The sequence below is a fragment of the Chiloscyllium plagiosum genome, chromosome 16 (genome assembly GCF_004010195.1).
Source record: "Chiloscyllium plagiosum isolate BGI_BamShark_2017 chromosome 16, ASM401019v2, whole genome shotgun sequence".
In the NCBI taxonomy this organism is placed as follows: domain Eukaryota; kingdom Metazoa; phylum Chordata; class Chondrichthyes; order Orectolobiformes; family Hemiscylliidae; genus Chiloscyllium; species Chiloscyllium plagiosum.
In genome coordinates, this window is record NC_057725.1 from 471,748 (window position 1) to 487,669 (window position 15,922).

Genomic DNA, 15,922 nt, shown 5'->3' on the forward strand with positions numbered 1-15,922 from the left:
CATTGTACTCTATGCTACTTTCTCCCCACCCCCCCCCTCCTCTAGCTTATCTCTCCACGCTTCAGGCTCACTGCCTTTATTCCTGATGAAGGGCTTTTGCCCGAAATGTCGATTTCGAAGCTCCTTGAATGCTGCCTGAACTGCTGTGCTCTTCCAGCATCACTGATCCAGAATGTGTGAGACTGTGTCTGAATGTGTGTGTGTGGGTCTTGGGTTTCAGCAGCTAACAAATGGAGTTTGTGATGGGCCCAATATTTACATGAAGAAAGTGTCTTCTGATCCAGTACAGTGTGGCAGTGAAGCAGAGACAGTGAACCGTTGAGAGAGGTGTTCAGGAAGTAACGTGAAGGGATGCAGATTGTTGTCATTGGTTTATCGTGAATTAGACATCACATACATTACAGAAACAGGCCAATCAACACAACTGCTCTGTAATGAGGAAGGGTCAGTGGATCCAAAATGTTAACTCTGCTTTCTCTTCAATCATAGCACAAAAACAAATTATTATGAATGTCAGAAATCATAGCTGCTGTCTCCCTGCACTCTCTGGTCACTCTCCTCAGCACTCCTGCACCAGTCCAATGTGAGCATTTACATTTGATAACTGTGATGTAGCATGGGGCCAGCACTTGAAAATTACTGGAGCACTGAATTCCCGATCTCAAATTAAAAATTAAACCTAAGCTTGCAGATATAAAATAATTAGCAAAATATCTAGAGTGGAACTTAGGAGTATTTTTTTCACACAAGATATGTTAGGAAACACTAGACTCCCTGAAAGAATGGTGTTGGCAGATTCCATCAGCATTTTCCAAAGTCAGCTTCACACATATTTGCAGAGTTTGGCAGAAAAGCTGGAAAATGAGAGGACATTTTTCATGAAGAAGCATGGGGATGACCTTGTTTTTGATCGTTCCTTGCCTTTTGTGATACTTGTTTGGAAATTGATATTATGATCACTCTTTCCTCAATGCTTCCCTCCTAAAACATGCATCACTTCATTTCCTAGAAAGTGTCCCAAACTGCTGAACACACATTGTACAGATTTTAGGAATATCCTCCCTTCCTTGCCCTTTACAATTTCAGTCTATATCTAAATGATTGAAACATCCCAATATCAATAAAGTTCTTGAATCTTACTGCTGGTTTGATATTAAACTTTCAAAGTTCAAACCTCAGTTTTAGCCGAACATCTGTTTGATTTTTATATATGTTCACCTTCACCTTCTCGAGGGCAACTGGAAATAGGCAATTAATGCTGGACCAGCCAACCATGCTCACATCCCATAAATGAATCTTTAAAAATGAGGTCTCAGTGTTTACCCTCTAGAAGGGTGAGACTTGATGAGATGAAAATTGTTCCTGCAGTCAAAGTAAACATTTATTTGGCATTTTGTATTTCCAGATAACAATGAATCTTTATTAGCTTGTAAGTCTGAATTCAGTCAAAATGAAAAGACATAGTCTCTGAGGCTGGTGCACAGTTATTTAACCAGCTGCCCAACAGAGGGCCCCCCAGAGCAAGGCATGAAACTAAACTTGTTGTCACTGGTTTATCGTGAATTAGACATCACATACAAAACCGAAACATGCCACTCAACACAACTGCTCTGTAATGATGATTCGGAGTCACTGGATCCAAAACATTAACTCTGCTTTCTCTCCACAGACGCTGCCAGACCTACTGAACTTTTCCACCAGTAGGTGTTTTAGTTTCTGATTTCTAGCCTCTGTAATTCTTTCAGTTTTTGCTATCTGCTAATGTAGATGCTCTGTGCCAACCTCCCCAAATGCCTTTTCATTTAAAATAACACAAAAAAACCAAAGGTTTCTGTTTCTACCAAATAAAAACTGAAAGATCTGCGGATGCTGGAAATCTGATACAAAGACAGGTGTTGCTGGAGAAACTCAGCAGGACTGACAGCATCTATGCAGAGAAAGCAGAGTTAACATTTTGGCTCCAGTGACCCTTTCTGAGAACTGATTTTAGCGGGGAGTGCTCCCATGTCATTAACCTAATCCCCACACTAGGCCTGTCATCACACGGGCTGCTACCACAAACGAACCATGAAGGATGTTTAAGGTTGTTTGCTGTCACCAGTCCCCCTTTGTTTTAGGCCTATCTATAATTAATGGCAGAGTATCTGTGGAGGAGTCCCTGTTCTTAGATAAACTCACCAGAGTCCCAGCTGACTATCGGGCTGCTCTCTCGTTAGAGAGAGAGATAGAGATGGCTGGTGGAGAGAGCAAGGGTTATTCAACACTGTTAATAAGTACAGCCCCATTTGGTCAATCCCATTAATATTCAGGACCTTAGGGTACCGATCCGTCAACTCCCTCCGAGAGCTTGAGGAGAGCCCAGTGTCTCCACCCACAGACTGGAACTCCAGTAGAGTGCAATGAAACACAAAGATTAACCCTTTCAGAAACATGCCCTTACACTACATCTTGCCGCATGTGGAAACACCTTCTCTATTACCATTTCATCAAAGTCCTTCATCATTCTGAAGAAATACTTCCTGCGTTCCTGTACTAGAACAAGCAAACCCCAGCCTGTTCACCTTTTCCTCAGGGCTACATCCTTTGTATTTTGCCACATTATTGTGAATCTTTTAGGAATTATTCCAGCACCTTTCCTTATTTTTGTGACACAGAATTTCAACAATCCCAGTGAGACAGAGCAGGAGGTATTGACAAGTGAAATTATGGGAATCTGGGTGAAACACTTCCACAACATTAAGAAAGTCTTTTACCAGACATGAACCTGGACGTGGACAGGAGATCCAAGATCCAAGATCCAACTTATAGAGTCATAGAGATGTACAGCATGGAAACAGACCCTTCAGTCCAACCCATCCATGCCAACCAGATATCCCAACCCAATGTAACTCCACCTGCCAGCACCCGGCCCATATCCCTCCAAATCCTTCCTATTCATATACCCATCCAAATGCCTCTTAAATGTTGCAATTGTACCATCCTCCACCACTTCCTCTGGCAGCTCATTCCATACATGTACCACCCTCTGCGTGAAAAAGTTGCCCCTTAGGTCTCTTTTATATCTTTCCCCTCTCACCCAAAACCTATGCCCTCCCCAACCCCAGGGAAAAGACTTTGTCTATTTATCCTATTCATGCCCCTCATAATTTTGTAAACCTCTATAAGGTCACCCCTCAGCCTCCGTCGCTTCAGGGAAAACTGCCCTAGCCTGTTCAGCCTCTCCCTATAGCTTAAATACTCCAACCCTGGCAACATCCCTGTAAATCTTTTCTGAACCCTTTCAAGTTTCACAACATCTTTCCGTTAGGAAGGAGACCAGAATTGTACACAATATTCCAACAGTGGCCTAACCAATGTCCTGTCCGCAACATGACCTCCCAACTCCTGTACTCAATACTCTGACCAATAAAGGAAAGCATGCCAAACGCCTTCTTCACTATCCTATTTACCTGCGACTCGACTTTCAAGGAGCTATGAACCTGCATTCCAAGGTCTCTTTGTTCAGCAACACTCCCTAGGACCTTACCATTAAGCGTATAAGTCCTGCTAAGATTTGCTTTCCCAAAATGCAGCACCTCGCATTTATCTGAATTAAATTCCATTGGGAGGGCAGACAATGTCTGGAGGCACAACAAAGGATTTGTCAACAATGCCAGCAGTAACTAACCAATAGCAGGTCATGACCCTGCCCTGTGGCCTTGTTACTAAAAGATGGACAAGGACCAGCAAAGACAGGGGGACACCATCCCATCCAACACTCCACCCACCTCACTCCCCTCCAACACCCTCCCTCACTCCCCTATGACACCCCTCCCTCACTCCCCTCCAACACCCTCCCTCACTCCCCTATGACACCCCTCCCTCACTCCCCTCCAACACCCTCCCTCACTCCCCTATGACACCCCTCCCTCACTCCCCCCCTAAAACCCAATGCCTCACTCACTCCCCTCCAATACCCCACCTCTCACTCCCCTCCAACACTCTGACCTTTCATTTTTCAGTGAAATTTTTATTTGACCTGCTGTAGTTCTGAGAACTTTTGATTGGGCCAGCAGATGTATAAAGTAGGAGACGGCCTTGGATTGCACCAACAGCTATAATTGTCCCTTAAAAAGCCGACAGATTTACCCTTTAAACTTGCTTTCATGAGGGGTTCACCCTGTTTCCTGCCCTACTACAGCTTTACCCCATGACCTGCCCTGGTGATGGTGTTCTGTGTCTGACCATAAATCACAGCCATCAATACGAGAGCAGTCAAATCCAGGCTCCAATTCTTTTAGATTCCCTACAGTATGGAACCAGGCCATTTGGCCCAACAAATACACACTGACTCTCCGAAGAGTAATTCACCCAGTCCCATTCCCCTACATTATATTTACCTCTGACTAATGCACCTAATACTATGGGCAATTTAACATGGCCAATTCACCTGACCTGCACATCTTTGGACTGTGGGAGGAAACCGGAGCACCCGGAGGAAACCTACGCAGACACAGAGAGAATGTACAAACTCCACACAGACAGTCACCTGAAACAGGAATTGAAGCTGGGTCCCTGGTGCTGTGAGGCAGCAGCGCTAACCACTGAGCCACCACGCCACCCCTTTAGATCCCACCACCTTGGGAATTTTTACAGGGAGGACAAGAAGTGGAAATACTAAACCCTCTGTCCACCAAATAATTATCGATTGAATTTTTTAAGGGGCTTACTAATAGTCCAGGGCTGGGGGAGAGGAGAATGTAATCTTTGAAGCTGAAACTGCTGAATCCAGTCTGATGCAAATTAGTGAACAGTTATTGAGGTCAAAAAGGGAAGATCCTGCCTAGATTCTATCCTAGCTCTCTCTGGGCCCTCTTTCCATCTCCACCAATCCACTCACTACCACTCCTGCATCCCACCCTCCATAAAAACCACCTTTTTATTCACTGTTCTTAGTTGTGAAGAAGTGTCCTACTGGGCTCAGAATATCAACATGTTTCTCTCTTCACGGATGCTGCTGAGTTTCCCCAGCAATTCTGTCTTTGTTTGCTTCAAATCTCCAGCATCCACAGTTGTTAGTTTTAATTACATTGAGAAACAGTATTGCATGGGCAATGCAGCAACACAGGGTCAGTCCCCAGGAGCCATCCATTAGTACCTTCCCAAACCTAATTTGAAAATTTAACAAAATGTTCCATTGATCTTCCTGCAATAAATGAGCAGAGCCAATCTACACACACCTCAGGGGAAGCATGGAGAAGCTTAAAGCTAAAATCAATATCAAAATTACATACACAACAACTGAATTTCCACTGAGTTTAATGTTGGAGTAAATCAAGCAGCCTCAAGTCAGCACTATGCAGACTGCCTGTGTTATTACATTGTCCTTGTACAAAGATTACTGCATCTGAAATTGGAAGGGTACAGTGGAACAGTAAGCCCCAAGTTATGTATTAATCCGTGCATTACCCCATCACTCAACTAAACTCTTGGTTTATGTTGTTGTTTTATTGATAAAAGCTGATACATTGGCCTCGAATTTTGGACTCCTGTATTGCTGAGTCCGAGGATTGCTGTGCCTGGTGGGTGCTGACGTTTTATGATTGAATGAAAGAATTAATAACTTATGTTGGTTCTCAGTCATGAGTCTCACAAACAACAAAAGAATGAAACCCAAATAAAAGCAACAGCTCCCAACAGCATTGATTCTGAGTTTAGCCCTGCTTTCAGATTGATTGCTATAAACGTTGCATCTCACAATATTTGGTTGTAGTTGGACTTCTCAGATTATTAGCATTCTAGATTCCCTTTATATTCAATTATACTGGTTAATGGCCACGTTAGTTTGTAAGTTATAGTATATTAAAGTAATATCTTATGATGACATTACATTGAACAGAGCTTGAACTGTCCCTTTTAAAATTTCAAAGACCCAGAACCATCAGGTGGCACAGTGGCTCAGTGGTGAGCACAGCTGCCTCACAGCGCCAGGGACCCGGGTTCGATTCCAGCCTCCGGCAACTGTCTGTGTGGTGTTTGCACATTCTCCCTGTGTCTGCGTGGGTTTCCGAAGGGCCTGTTTTCATACTGTCAGGCATTTAATCTAATCTAATATATCCCAAATCTCCTGGAATGTGAAAGCCCATTTCAGATTCTCCAGTTTCTCAAGGAATACCATCTTTGAGTCAAACACGTGCCCTTTTTGGTTGTGATTGGGGCAGCCTCCTGTCCATCAGCTTTATCCTTGTCTTTGGAGTTGCCAATATACGGTTTGTGAAAGTTGAATTAAATTGAAAAGTGTTCCTACTCCTGTGAGTAAGTGTTGAAGATTTGACGATACTCTGAGGTGTCAGTGAGCAGTGATCTGCTTCGATTTCCTCCCACCTGTGTTTAGTAGAAATAACAGAAACACTTTCAGCAGCACTATCATTCTGAACAGTTTTATGAGAGGGCATCATGAAAGAATGACTTGATCTCAGTGCTCTGTTGTTCAATGTTAAAGCATTTTCAGGAGCATGCACAGCTGTTTTTAAGCCTTACAGCATCAAACCATTTTAAATCCATTTCTGTGGTTATTAATATCATGTTTGCCAAGTGTTCCATTTTATTGAAGACAGGGATAATGGAAGAATGTCCTCTAGATGCCCATTACAACTTTACGCTTCACATTCGGGAGAAGTGAGCATCCATGAGCATCCTGAGAAGTTGACTTCTAAAAAGGTTGATAAAACTGAGGAGGCATCTTCCCCAGGGAAATAACAGTCATCGAAGAGGAACATTCTTCTACCTAATGAAAACTCTTCGACATTGAATAAATTAGTAACTAATAAAAACTACAGGGAATGGAGTGTAGTTGAAAATGGAGGCCATTCAATTAAATACTGTCTGACCTGTGCCTCAACTGAAAATATCACTCTTTTCTCTGTATCTCTTCTTGGGAAACAAAGATCTGCTGATACAATCATACACATTAAGGCCAGGAGTATGCCACTCAGCCCTTGACCCTATTCCACCATTCAATATGGTCCTAGCTGATCTGATTCCCCAAAATGCTTGGACAACTTCATCCCATTTAAAGAATTTATTCACCTCTCCCTTAAAAATAATCAAGAACTTAATTGCATGCAGTGATTGTAATTTTCTAAACATTATTGGATTCTGGAGAAATCCCAAGCATTGAAAGATTGACTAATGTGACAGCCCTATTCGAAAAGGAAGGGACACAACGAGCAGGTAACTACAGACTGATTAGTTGAACTTCCATTGTTGGAAAAGTAATGGAATAAATCATTAAGGGAGAAATAAAACATTTGGAAAATCATAATGTAATCCTGCAGAGTCAGCATAGCATCATGAAAGGGAAATCATATCTGACTCATTTATTGGAGTTTTTCAAGGAAGTCTCAACCAGAGTGGAGAGAGGGGAACCAGTAGATCTGTTATATTCAGATTTGCAGAAGGTGTTCACGAAAGGCTAAGTCATAGAGCGCAGAGTTGGAGGTAGTATATTGGCATGGATAGAGAATTAGCTCATGAGCAGGAAACAGGAAGTGGGGTTGGCATCCTGTGACCAGTCGGGTTCCAAAGGGATCAGTGTTGGGACCACAACTGATTACAATGTGTATTAGTGACTTTGAGAAAAGAAGGAAATGAATGTACTGCTGTCAAATTTGCAGACAACACAAAAATAAGTGGAAAGGCAAGTTGTGAAAGGGATATCAACAGTTTACAGATATATATCGATAGGTTAAATAATGGGCAAAAAGTTGGCAAAAGCAGTACAATGTGGGAAAATGTGAAGTTGTTTATTTTGGAAAGAAGAACAAAAGAACAGACTTTTATGAAATGGAATAAAGAACTGCAGAAAGCTGCAACACAAAGGGATTGGGGGGGAGCACAGAAAGCAACACATGGGGCAGCAGCTAATTAGGAAGGGCTAATAGGATGCTGGCCCTTATTTCAAGGGGGTATGGGTTATAAGAGTAAGGAAGTCTTACTGTAACTATATAAGATGCTGGGGAGACCACATCTGGAGGACTGTGAGCAGTTTTGGCCTCCATGTTTAGGAAATGGTGTTATGTCATTGGAGGCAGTCCAGAGAAGGTTCACTGGGGCAATCTTTGGCACAGAGGGACTGTCTTATAAGCAAAGGCTAAACAGGTCAGGACTCTACTCCAGAAGTGTAGAAGAGTTAGAAGTGATCCAATTGGATTTTTAAAGGAATTGACAGGGTCAATGCTGACAATATGTTTGTTTTCATGGGCGAGTCTAGGACCAGAGGGCACAGTCTCAGAATAAAGGAGTGCTAATTTAAGACCGAGATGAGGAGGAATTTCTTCTCTCAGAGGGTTGAGAGTCTTTGGAACTCATAGCCACAGAGAGAGCTGTGAGAGCAGAGTCCTTGTGTATATTTATGGCTGAGACAAAGAGATTGTTGATCAGTCAGGGAATCAAAGAATATGGAGAAAGTGGATGTGAGGAATGTTGGATCAGCCATGATCCTACCGATTGATGGAGAGGCTCAAGGAGCTGAATGGTATGTTCCTGTTCCTATTTCCTGTGATCTTATGGTCTAACTCTGCCTCCACCAGAGTTTAAATAGTAGAGTTCCAAAGACTCACATCCCTTTGTGCGAAAATAATCATCGTCAGTTTTAAGGTCCTTGTGATCTTACATGTTTTAATTGTCACCATTTGCTGTCCATCAGATACTAAAATAATCTATCCAACAGTTCCAGGTTATAATGTAATCGATCTTCTCTGTTATTCAGTGTCACATTGCTAATATCCCATTTTCAACAATAACTCAAATGTTCTGAAATGAATATCTGGCTAATGTTTCGATTATCAATCTAGTTGCTTTATATCTTCCTTTCATGTATTTCCCAGACTCTGCTGGAACTTGGAGCTTCGACTGATTACAAGGACAGTCGTGGCCTGACAGCTCTATATCACACGGTGATGGTTGGAGGAGACCCCTACTGCTGTGAACTGCTGCTTTATGAGCATGCTTCCATTGGCTGTAAAGATGAAAATGGGTGGCAAGAAATCCATCAGGTACAGATAAGTTCATGTTCTTCTTTCATACACCAGTTCCATGCAAGTACAGCCTGGCCAACAAACAAGAGGATCAGGAGTAGACCATTCAGCCCCTCGAGCCTGATCTTGGCTGATCTGATTGTAATCTCAAATCTGCATTTAGTTCGAGATTCTCCCACAAGAGGAAATGCTCTCCACCCTGTCAACCTCAGCTCCGTTAATGTAGATGGTACATGGGTTTCAGTAAGAACACAGAAAATGGTAAAAGAGGGGATGGTGTGGCATTGTTAGTCAAGGACAGTATTACGGTGTCAGAAAGGATGTTTGAGGACTTGGCTACTGATGTAGGGCTGAGGTTAGAAACAGGAAAGGAGAGGTCACCCTGTTGGGAGTTTACTATAGGCCTCTGAATAGTTCCAGAGATGTCGAGGAAAGGATAGCAAAGATGGTCCTCGATAGGAGGGAGAGTAACAGGGTAGTTGTTAGGGGGGCCTTTAACTTTCCAAATATTGATTGGGAATACCATAGTTCAAGCACTTTAGATGAATCAGTTTTTGTCCAATGTGTGCAGGAGGGTTTCCTGATACAGTATGTAGACAGTCCAACAAGGGGCAAGGCCACATTGGATTTGGTACTGGGTAATGAACCCGGCCAGGTGTTAGATTTGCAGGTAGGTGAACACTTTGGTGATAGTGACCACAATTTGGTTATGTTTACTTTAGTAATGGAAAGGGATAGGTATATGCCGCAGGTCAGGAGTTATAGCTGGGGGAAAGGCAATTATTAAACGATTAGGCAAGAGTTAGGATGCATAGGAAAGGGAAGGAAACTGCAGGGGATGGGCACAATTGAAATATGGAGCATATTCAAGGAACAGCTACTGCATGTCCTTCATAAGTATGTACCCGTCAGGCAGGGAAGACATTGCCGAGCGTGGGAGCCATGGTTTACTAAAGAAGTTGAATCTCTTGTCAAGAGGAAGAAGAAAGTTTATGTTAGGATGAGACGTGAAGGCTCAGTTAGGGCACTTGAGAGTTACAAGTTAGCCAGGAAAGACCTGAAGAGAGAGCTAAAAAGAGCCAGGAGGAGACATGAGAAGTTGTTGGCGGATAGGATCAAGGAAAGCCCTAAGGCTTTCAATAGGTGTATTAGGAATAAGAGTATGACTTGAGCAAGGTTAGGGCCAATCAAGGATACTAGTGGAATCAAAGGAGATAGGGGAAGCGCTAAATTAATATTTTTCATCAGTATTCACACTAGAAAAAGATGATGCTGTCGAGGAGAATATCGAGATACAGGCTACTGGACTAGATGGGTTTGAGGTTTACAAGGTGTTAGCAATTCTGGAAAGACCCCTGGGCCGGATGGGATTTATCTGAGGATTCTCTGGGAAGGTAGGGAGGAGATAGCAGAGCCTTTGGCTTTGATATTTGAGTCGTCATTGTCTACAGGTTTAGTACCAGAGGACTGGAGGGTTGCAAATGTTGTGCCCTTGTTCAAGAAGGGCAGTAGAGATGACCCAGGTAATTATAAACCAGTGAGCCTTCCGTCTGTTATGGGAAAGGTTTTGGAAAGGATTATGAGAGATAAGATTTATAATTATCTAGCAAGCAACAATTTGATTTCAGATAGTTAACATGGTTTCGTCAAGGGCAGGTCATGTCTCAGAAACCTCATTGAGTTTTTTGAGAAGGTGACCAAGCATGTGGATGAGGGTATGGCAATTGATGCAGTATACATGGACTTCAGTAAAACCTGTGATAAGGTTCCACATGATAGGCTGATGGAGAAAATGCAGAGGCATGGGATTGAGGGTGATTTAGCAGTTTGGATTAGAAACTGGCTTTCTGAAAGAAGGCAGTGAGTGGTGGTTGATGGAAAATATTCAGGCTGGAGTACGGTTACTAGTGGTGTGCCACAAGGATCTGTTTTGGGACCATTGCTGTTTGTCATTTTTGCAAATGGTCTGGACCCTAGCATAGGTGGATCGATGAGTAAGTTTACAGATGACACTAAAGTTGGTGGAGTAGTGGACAGTTGTGGAAAGTTCTGGTCGCCATATTTCAGGAAGGATATGGAAGCATTGGAAAAGGTGCAGAGGAGATTTACCAGGATGTTGCCTGGTCTGGAGAAAAGGTCTTATGAGAAAAGGCTGAGAGACTTGGGTCTGTTCTCATTGGAAAGAAGAAGGCTAAGAGGGGATTTGATAGAGGCATACAAGATGATCAGAGGATTAGATAGAGTAGACAGTGAAATTCTTTTTCCTTGGATGATGACGTCAGCTTGTATGAGGGGGCATAGCTGCAAATTGAGGGGTGATAGATTTAAGACAGATGTCAGAGGCAGGTTCTTTACACAGAGAGTGGTAAGGGCGTGGAATGCACTACCTGCTAATGTAGTTATCTCAGCCACATTAGGGAGATTTAAACAATCCTTGGATAAGCACATGATGATGATGGGATAGTGTAGGGGGATGGGCTTAGATTAGTTCACAGATCGTTGCAACATCGAGGGGCAAAGGGCCTGTTCTGCGCTGGATTATTCTATGTTCTATTTAATATCTGGGTGGATCAATTGCTGGAACAAATGCATGGATTGAATGGCCTAATTCCTATATCTTATAGTATAACGTTCAAGTTTCAGGCCGCAGTCTTTATCATCTTGTAGATATGTCTTTGTAATGGCTTCTCGATCATTCTCATTCATTTCTATTTTTAATTTCAGTTCATCTGTTTTACTTTGAACGCTGTGTAGATTCAGGTACAGAGTGTTTAGTTTTAATCATTTTACTCTCAGTAAGTTCTTGCATTAATTCCTTGCGTTAATACCTTTCTATTTGTCTTCAACTCTCCTTTTTGATTTGTTACAATTTGATCCCGTGCGGCCATTATTTAGTTTAAAATCCTCCCCCTTTTCTAGTTACGCTGTTTTCAAGAATTCTGGCCCAAGCATAGTTTCAGTGAAGGCTGTCCCTTCATATTGACCCCACTTTGCCCAGGACTGGTGTCAGTGCCCCACTAACTACACCTTCTTTCTCCCACAACAGTTTTTGAACCACACACTCATTTCTCAAACCTTATTTTTTTTTTGCAATTTGCACTTGGCTCACACAATATTCCATCGATTATGATCTTGAAATAACAGCTGATTTGGTGCACAGCTCCTCATACTGACCATGCAGACACTTCTCCTTTGTCTGGCCAATGTTGTTGGTACTCACTTGGTCCATCATAATGAGACCTCTCCCCCTTTCACTGCAAGTTCTCCTCCAGCCCAGAACAGATACTGAACACAGGGCAACGGACGAACAACACAGCTGCCTGGACACATGCTGTTTACTGCACAGAAGTGTCAATACTTGCTCTCTACAGTTTCCTATTGCCACTACATTCCTTCTTACTCCACCCTTTTGAATGGCAGCATATAGCATCGTGCCATGATGAGTTTGCTCATTCCCCCTTCAGCCCAAACTTTCATCTGAACAAACTGAAAGATCCTCAGACCATTGGACATTTGTAAAGGCTGAGACCACTAAGCTGTTATGTCTCGTTTCCCTCATCTGCCTTACTCACAGTCACACTCTCCTGTCCCTCTCGCTTAGCAATTTAGATGATCCATTCCGAAGGATAATCCGAGTATAAAGAACCAGGCTATTATCCTGCTCACTGGTGTGTTTCAGTGTCCTCAGTTCAGCCAGCACTTCATAAACATTTCTACAGACCTGTTTGCTTTGGATCACAATAATATCCAGGAGTTCCCATACCCGGCAGGCTTGATGCATCACCTCTCCTACCATTTTTAATGTGTTCAAGGGAGCCACTTAATTAGAGCCATAGAGTCATAGAGATGTACAGCACAGAAGCAGACTCTTCGGTCCAACTCGTACATGCTGGCCAGATATCCCAACCCAATCTCGTCCCACCTGCCAGCACCCAACCCATATCCTTCCTATTCATATACCCATCCAAATGTCTTTTGAATGTTGCAATTGTACCAGCCTTCACCACATCCTCTGGCAGCTCATTCCAGACCCATACCACCCTCTGCGCGAAGAAGTCGCTACTGAGGTCTCTTTTATATCTTTCCCCTCTCACCCTAAACCTATGCCCTCTAGTTCTGGACTGCCCCACCCCAGGGAAGAGACTTTGTCTATTTACCCTATCCATGCCCCTCATGATTCTATAAACCTCTATAAGGTCACCCCTCAGCCTCCGCGCTCCAGGGAAAACAACCCCAGCCTGTTCAGCCTCTCCCTATAGCTCAAATCCTCAGTCCTGGCAACATCCTTGTAAATCTTTTCTGAACCCTTTCAAGTTTCACAACATCCTCCCAATAGGAAGGAGACCAGAATTGCACACAATATTCCAAAAGTGGCCAAACCAACATCCTGTACAGCTGCAACATAACCTCCCAACTCCTGTACTCAATGCTCTGACCAATAAAGGACAGAGTTGTAAGGGCATGGAATGTCCTGCCTTCCAATTTAGTTAACTCAGCCACATTATGAAGATTTAAACAATCCTTGGATAAGCACATGGATGATGATGATGAGATAGTGTAGGGGGACAAGCTGAGAATGGTTCACAGGTTGGCGCAACATTGAGGACTGAAGGGCCTGTTTTGCACTGTATTGTTCTATGTTCTATACTAAACGTCTTCTTCACTATCCTATCTACCTGCAACTCTACTTTCAAGGAGCTATGAACCTGCACTCCAAGGTCTCTTTGTTCAGCAATACTCCCTACTCCCCATACTTTACCATAAAATGTATAAGTCTAACTGAGATTTGCTTTCCCAAAATGCACCACCTCGCATTTATCTAAATTAAACTCCGTCTGCCACTTTTCAGCCCATTGGCCCATCTGGTTCAGATCCTGTTGTAATCTGAGATAACCTTCCTCATTGTCCACTACATCTCCAATTTTGGTGTCATCTGCTAACCTACTAGCTATACCTCTTGTGCTCACATCCAAATCATTTACATAACTGACAAAAAGTAGAGGGCCCATCACTGATCCTTGTGGCACTCCACTGGCCACAAGCCTCCAGTCTGAAAAACAACCCTCCACTACCACCCTCTGTCTTCTACCTTTGCGCCAGTTCTGTATCCAAATGGCTAGTTCTCCCTTTATTCCATGAGATCTAACCTTGCTAATCAGTCTCCCATGAGGAATTTTATCAAATGTCTTACTGAAGTCCATATAGATCACATCTACCGCTCTGCCCTCATCAATCCTCTTTGTTGCTTCTTCAAAAAAACTCAATCAAGTTCGTGGGACATGATTTTCCATGCACAAAGCCATGTTGACTATCCCGAATCAGTCCTTGCCTTTCCAAATACATGTACATCCTGTCCCTCAGGATTCCCTCCAACAACTTGCCCACCACCGAGGTCAGGCTCACCGGTCTATAGATCCCTGGCTTGTCTTTACCGCCCGTCTTAAACACTGGCACCACGTTAGCCAACCTCCGGTCTTCCGGCACCTCACCCGTGACTATTAATGATACAAATATCTCAGCAAGAGGCCCAGCAATCACTTCCCAAGCTTCCCAGAAACTTCTAGGGTACACCTGATCAGGTCCTAGGGATTTAACTTCCTCCTCTGTAATACAGACATTTTTCAAGATGTCACCATCTATTTCCCCACATTCTATATCTTCCACGTCCCTCTCCACACTAAACACTGATGCAAATTACACATTTCGTATCTCCCACATCTCCTGCGGCTCCACACAAAGGCCTCCTTGCTTCCTTTTTCTTAACCAAACCCTCAATTTCTTTAGTCATCCAGCATTCCCTATACCTACCAGCCTTTCCTTTCCCCCTAACAGGAATATACTTTCTCTGGACTCTCGTTATCTCATTTCTGAAGGCTTCCCATTTTCCCAGCCATCTCTTTACCTGCGAACACCTGTTCCCAATCAGCTTTTGCAAGTTCTTGCCTAATACCATCAAAATTGGCCTTCCTCAAATTTAGAACTTGAACTTTTAGATCTGGTCTATGTTTTTTCATCACTATTTGAAAATGAATAGAATTATGGTCGCTGGCCCCAAAGTGCTCCCCCACTGACACCTCAGTCACCTGCCCTGCCTTATTTCCCAAGAGTAGGTCAAGTTTTGCACCTTCCCTAGGAGGTACATCCACATACTGAATCAGAAAATTGTCTTGTACACACTTAACAAATTCCTCTCCATCTAAACCCTTAACACTATGGCAGTCCCAGTCGATGTTTGGAAAGTTAAAATCCCCTACCATAGCTACCCTAATATTCTTACAGATAACTGAGATCTCCTTACAAATTTGTTTCTCAATTTCCCTCTGACTATTGGGGGGTCTATAATATAATCCCAATAAGGTGATCATCCCTTTCTTATTTCTCAGTTCCACCCAAATAACTTCCCTGGATGTATTTCCAGGAATAACGTCCCTCAGCACAACTGTAATTCAACCCAAACTCTGGGTCAGATATGTGGATGACACCTTTGTAATCATTAAAAACACAGAAATAGAGAACACACACCGGATTATCAACACCACACTCACAGGAATCCGATTCACGAGAGAGGAAGAAAAGGACAACCTACTCCCATTCCTAGACGTGAGGGTACAGGGAACACCGAACGGAGAATTCACCACTAAGGTACACAGGAAAGCCACACACACAGACCAAGTCCTGAACTATGAAAGCAACCACCCCAACACACACAAAAGAAGTTGCAACAAGACACTATTCAAAAGGGCCACAACACACTGTAGTACACCAGAACTGCAAAAAGAGGAAGAAGAACACCTATACAACGTATTCGCCAAAATCGGATACCACCGCAATTTCATCAACAGATGCCTAAGGGAAAGACAACGGAATGAGGACATGCCACAACCCAAAGGACTAGCCACACTACC

General features: G+C 43.1%; 1 protein-coding gene across 1 annotated transcript in view; it reads left to right on the forward strand.

Annotated features, from left to right (window-relative positions):
• LOC122557603 (SH3 and multiple ankyrin repeat domains protein 3-like) overlaps positions 1-15,922 on the forward strand; it is a 338,880-nt gene that overhangs the window by 304,692 nt on the left and 18,266 nt on the right. The window contains exon 10 of the mRNA XM_043705316.1: positions 8,868-9,035. Within this exon, the coding sequence (XP_043561251.1) occupies positions 8,868-9,035 (168 nt within the window). The remainder of the gene's footprint in view (positions 1-8,867; positions 9,036-15,922) is intronic.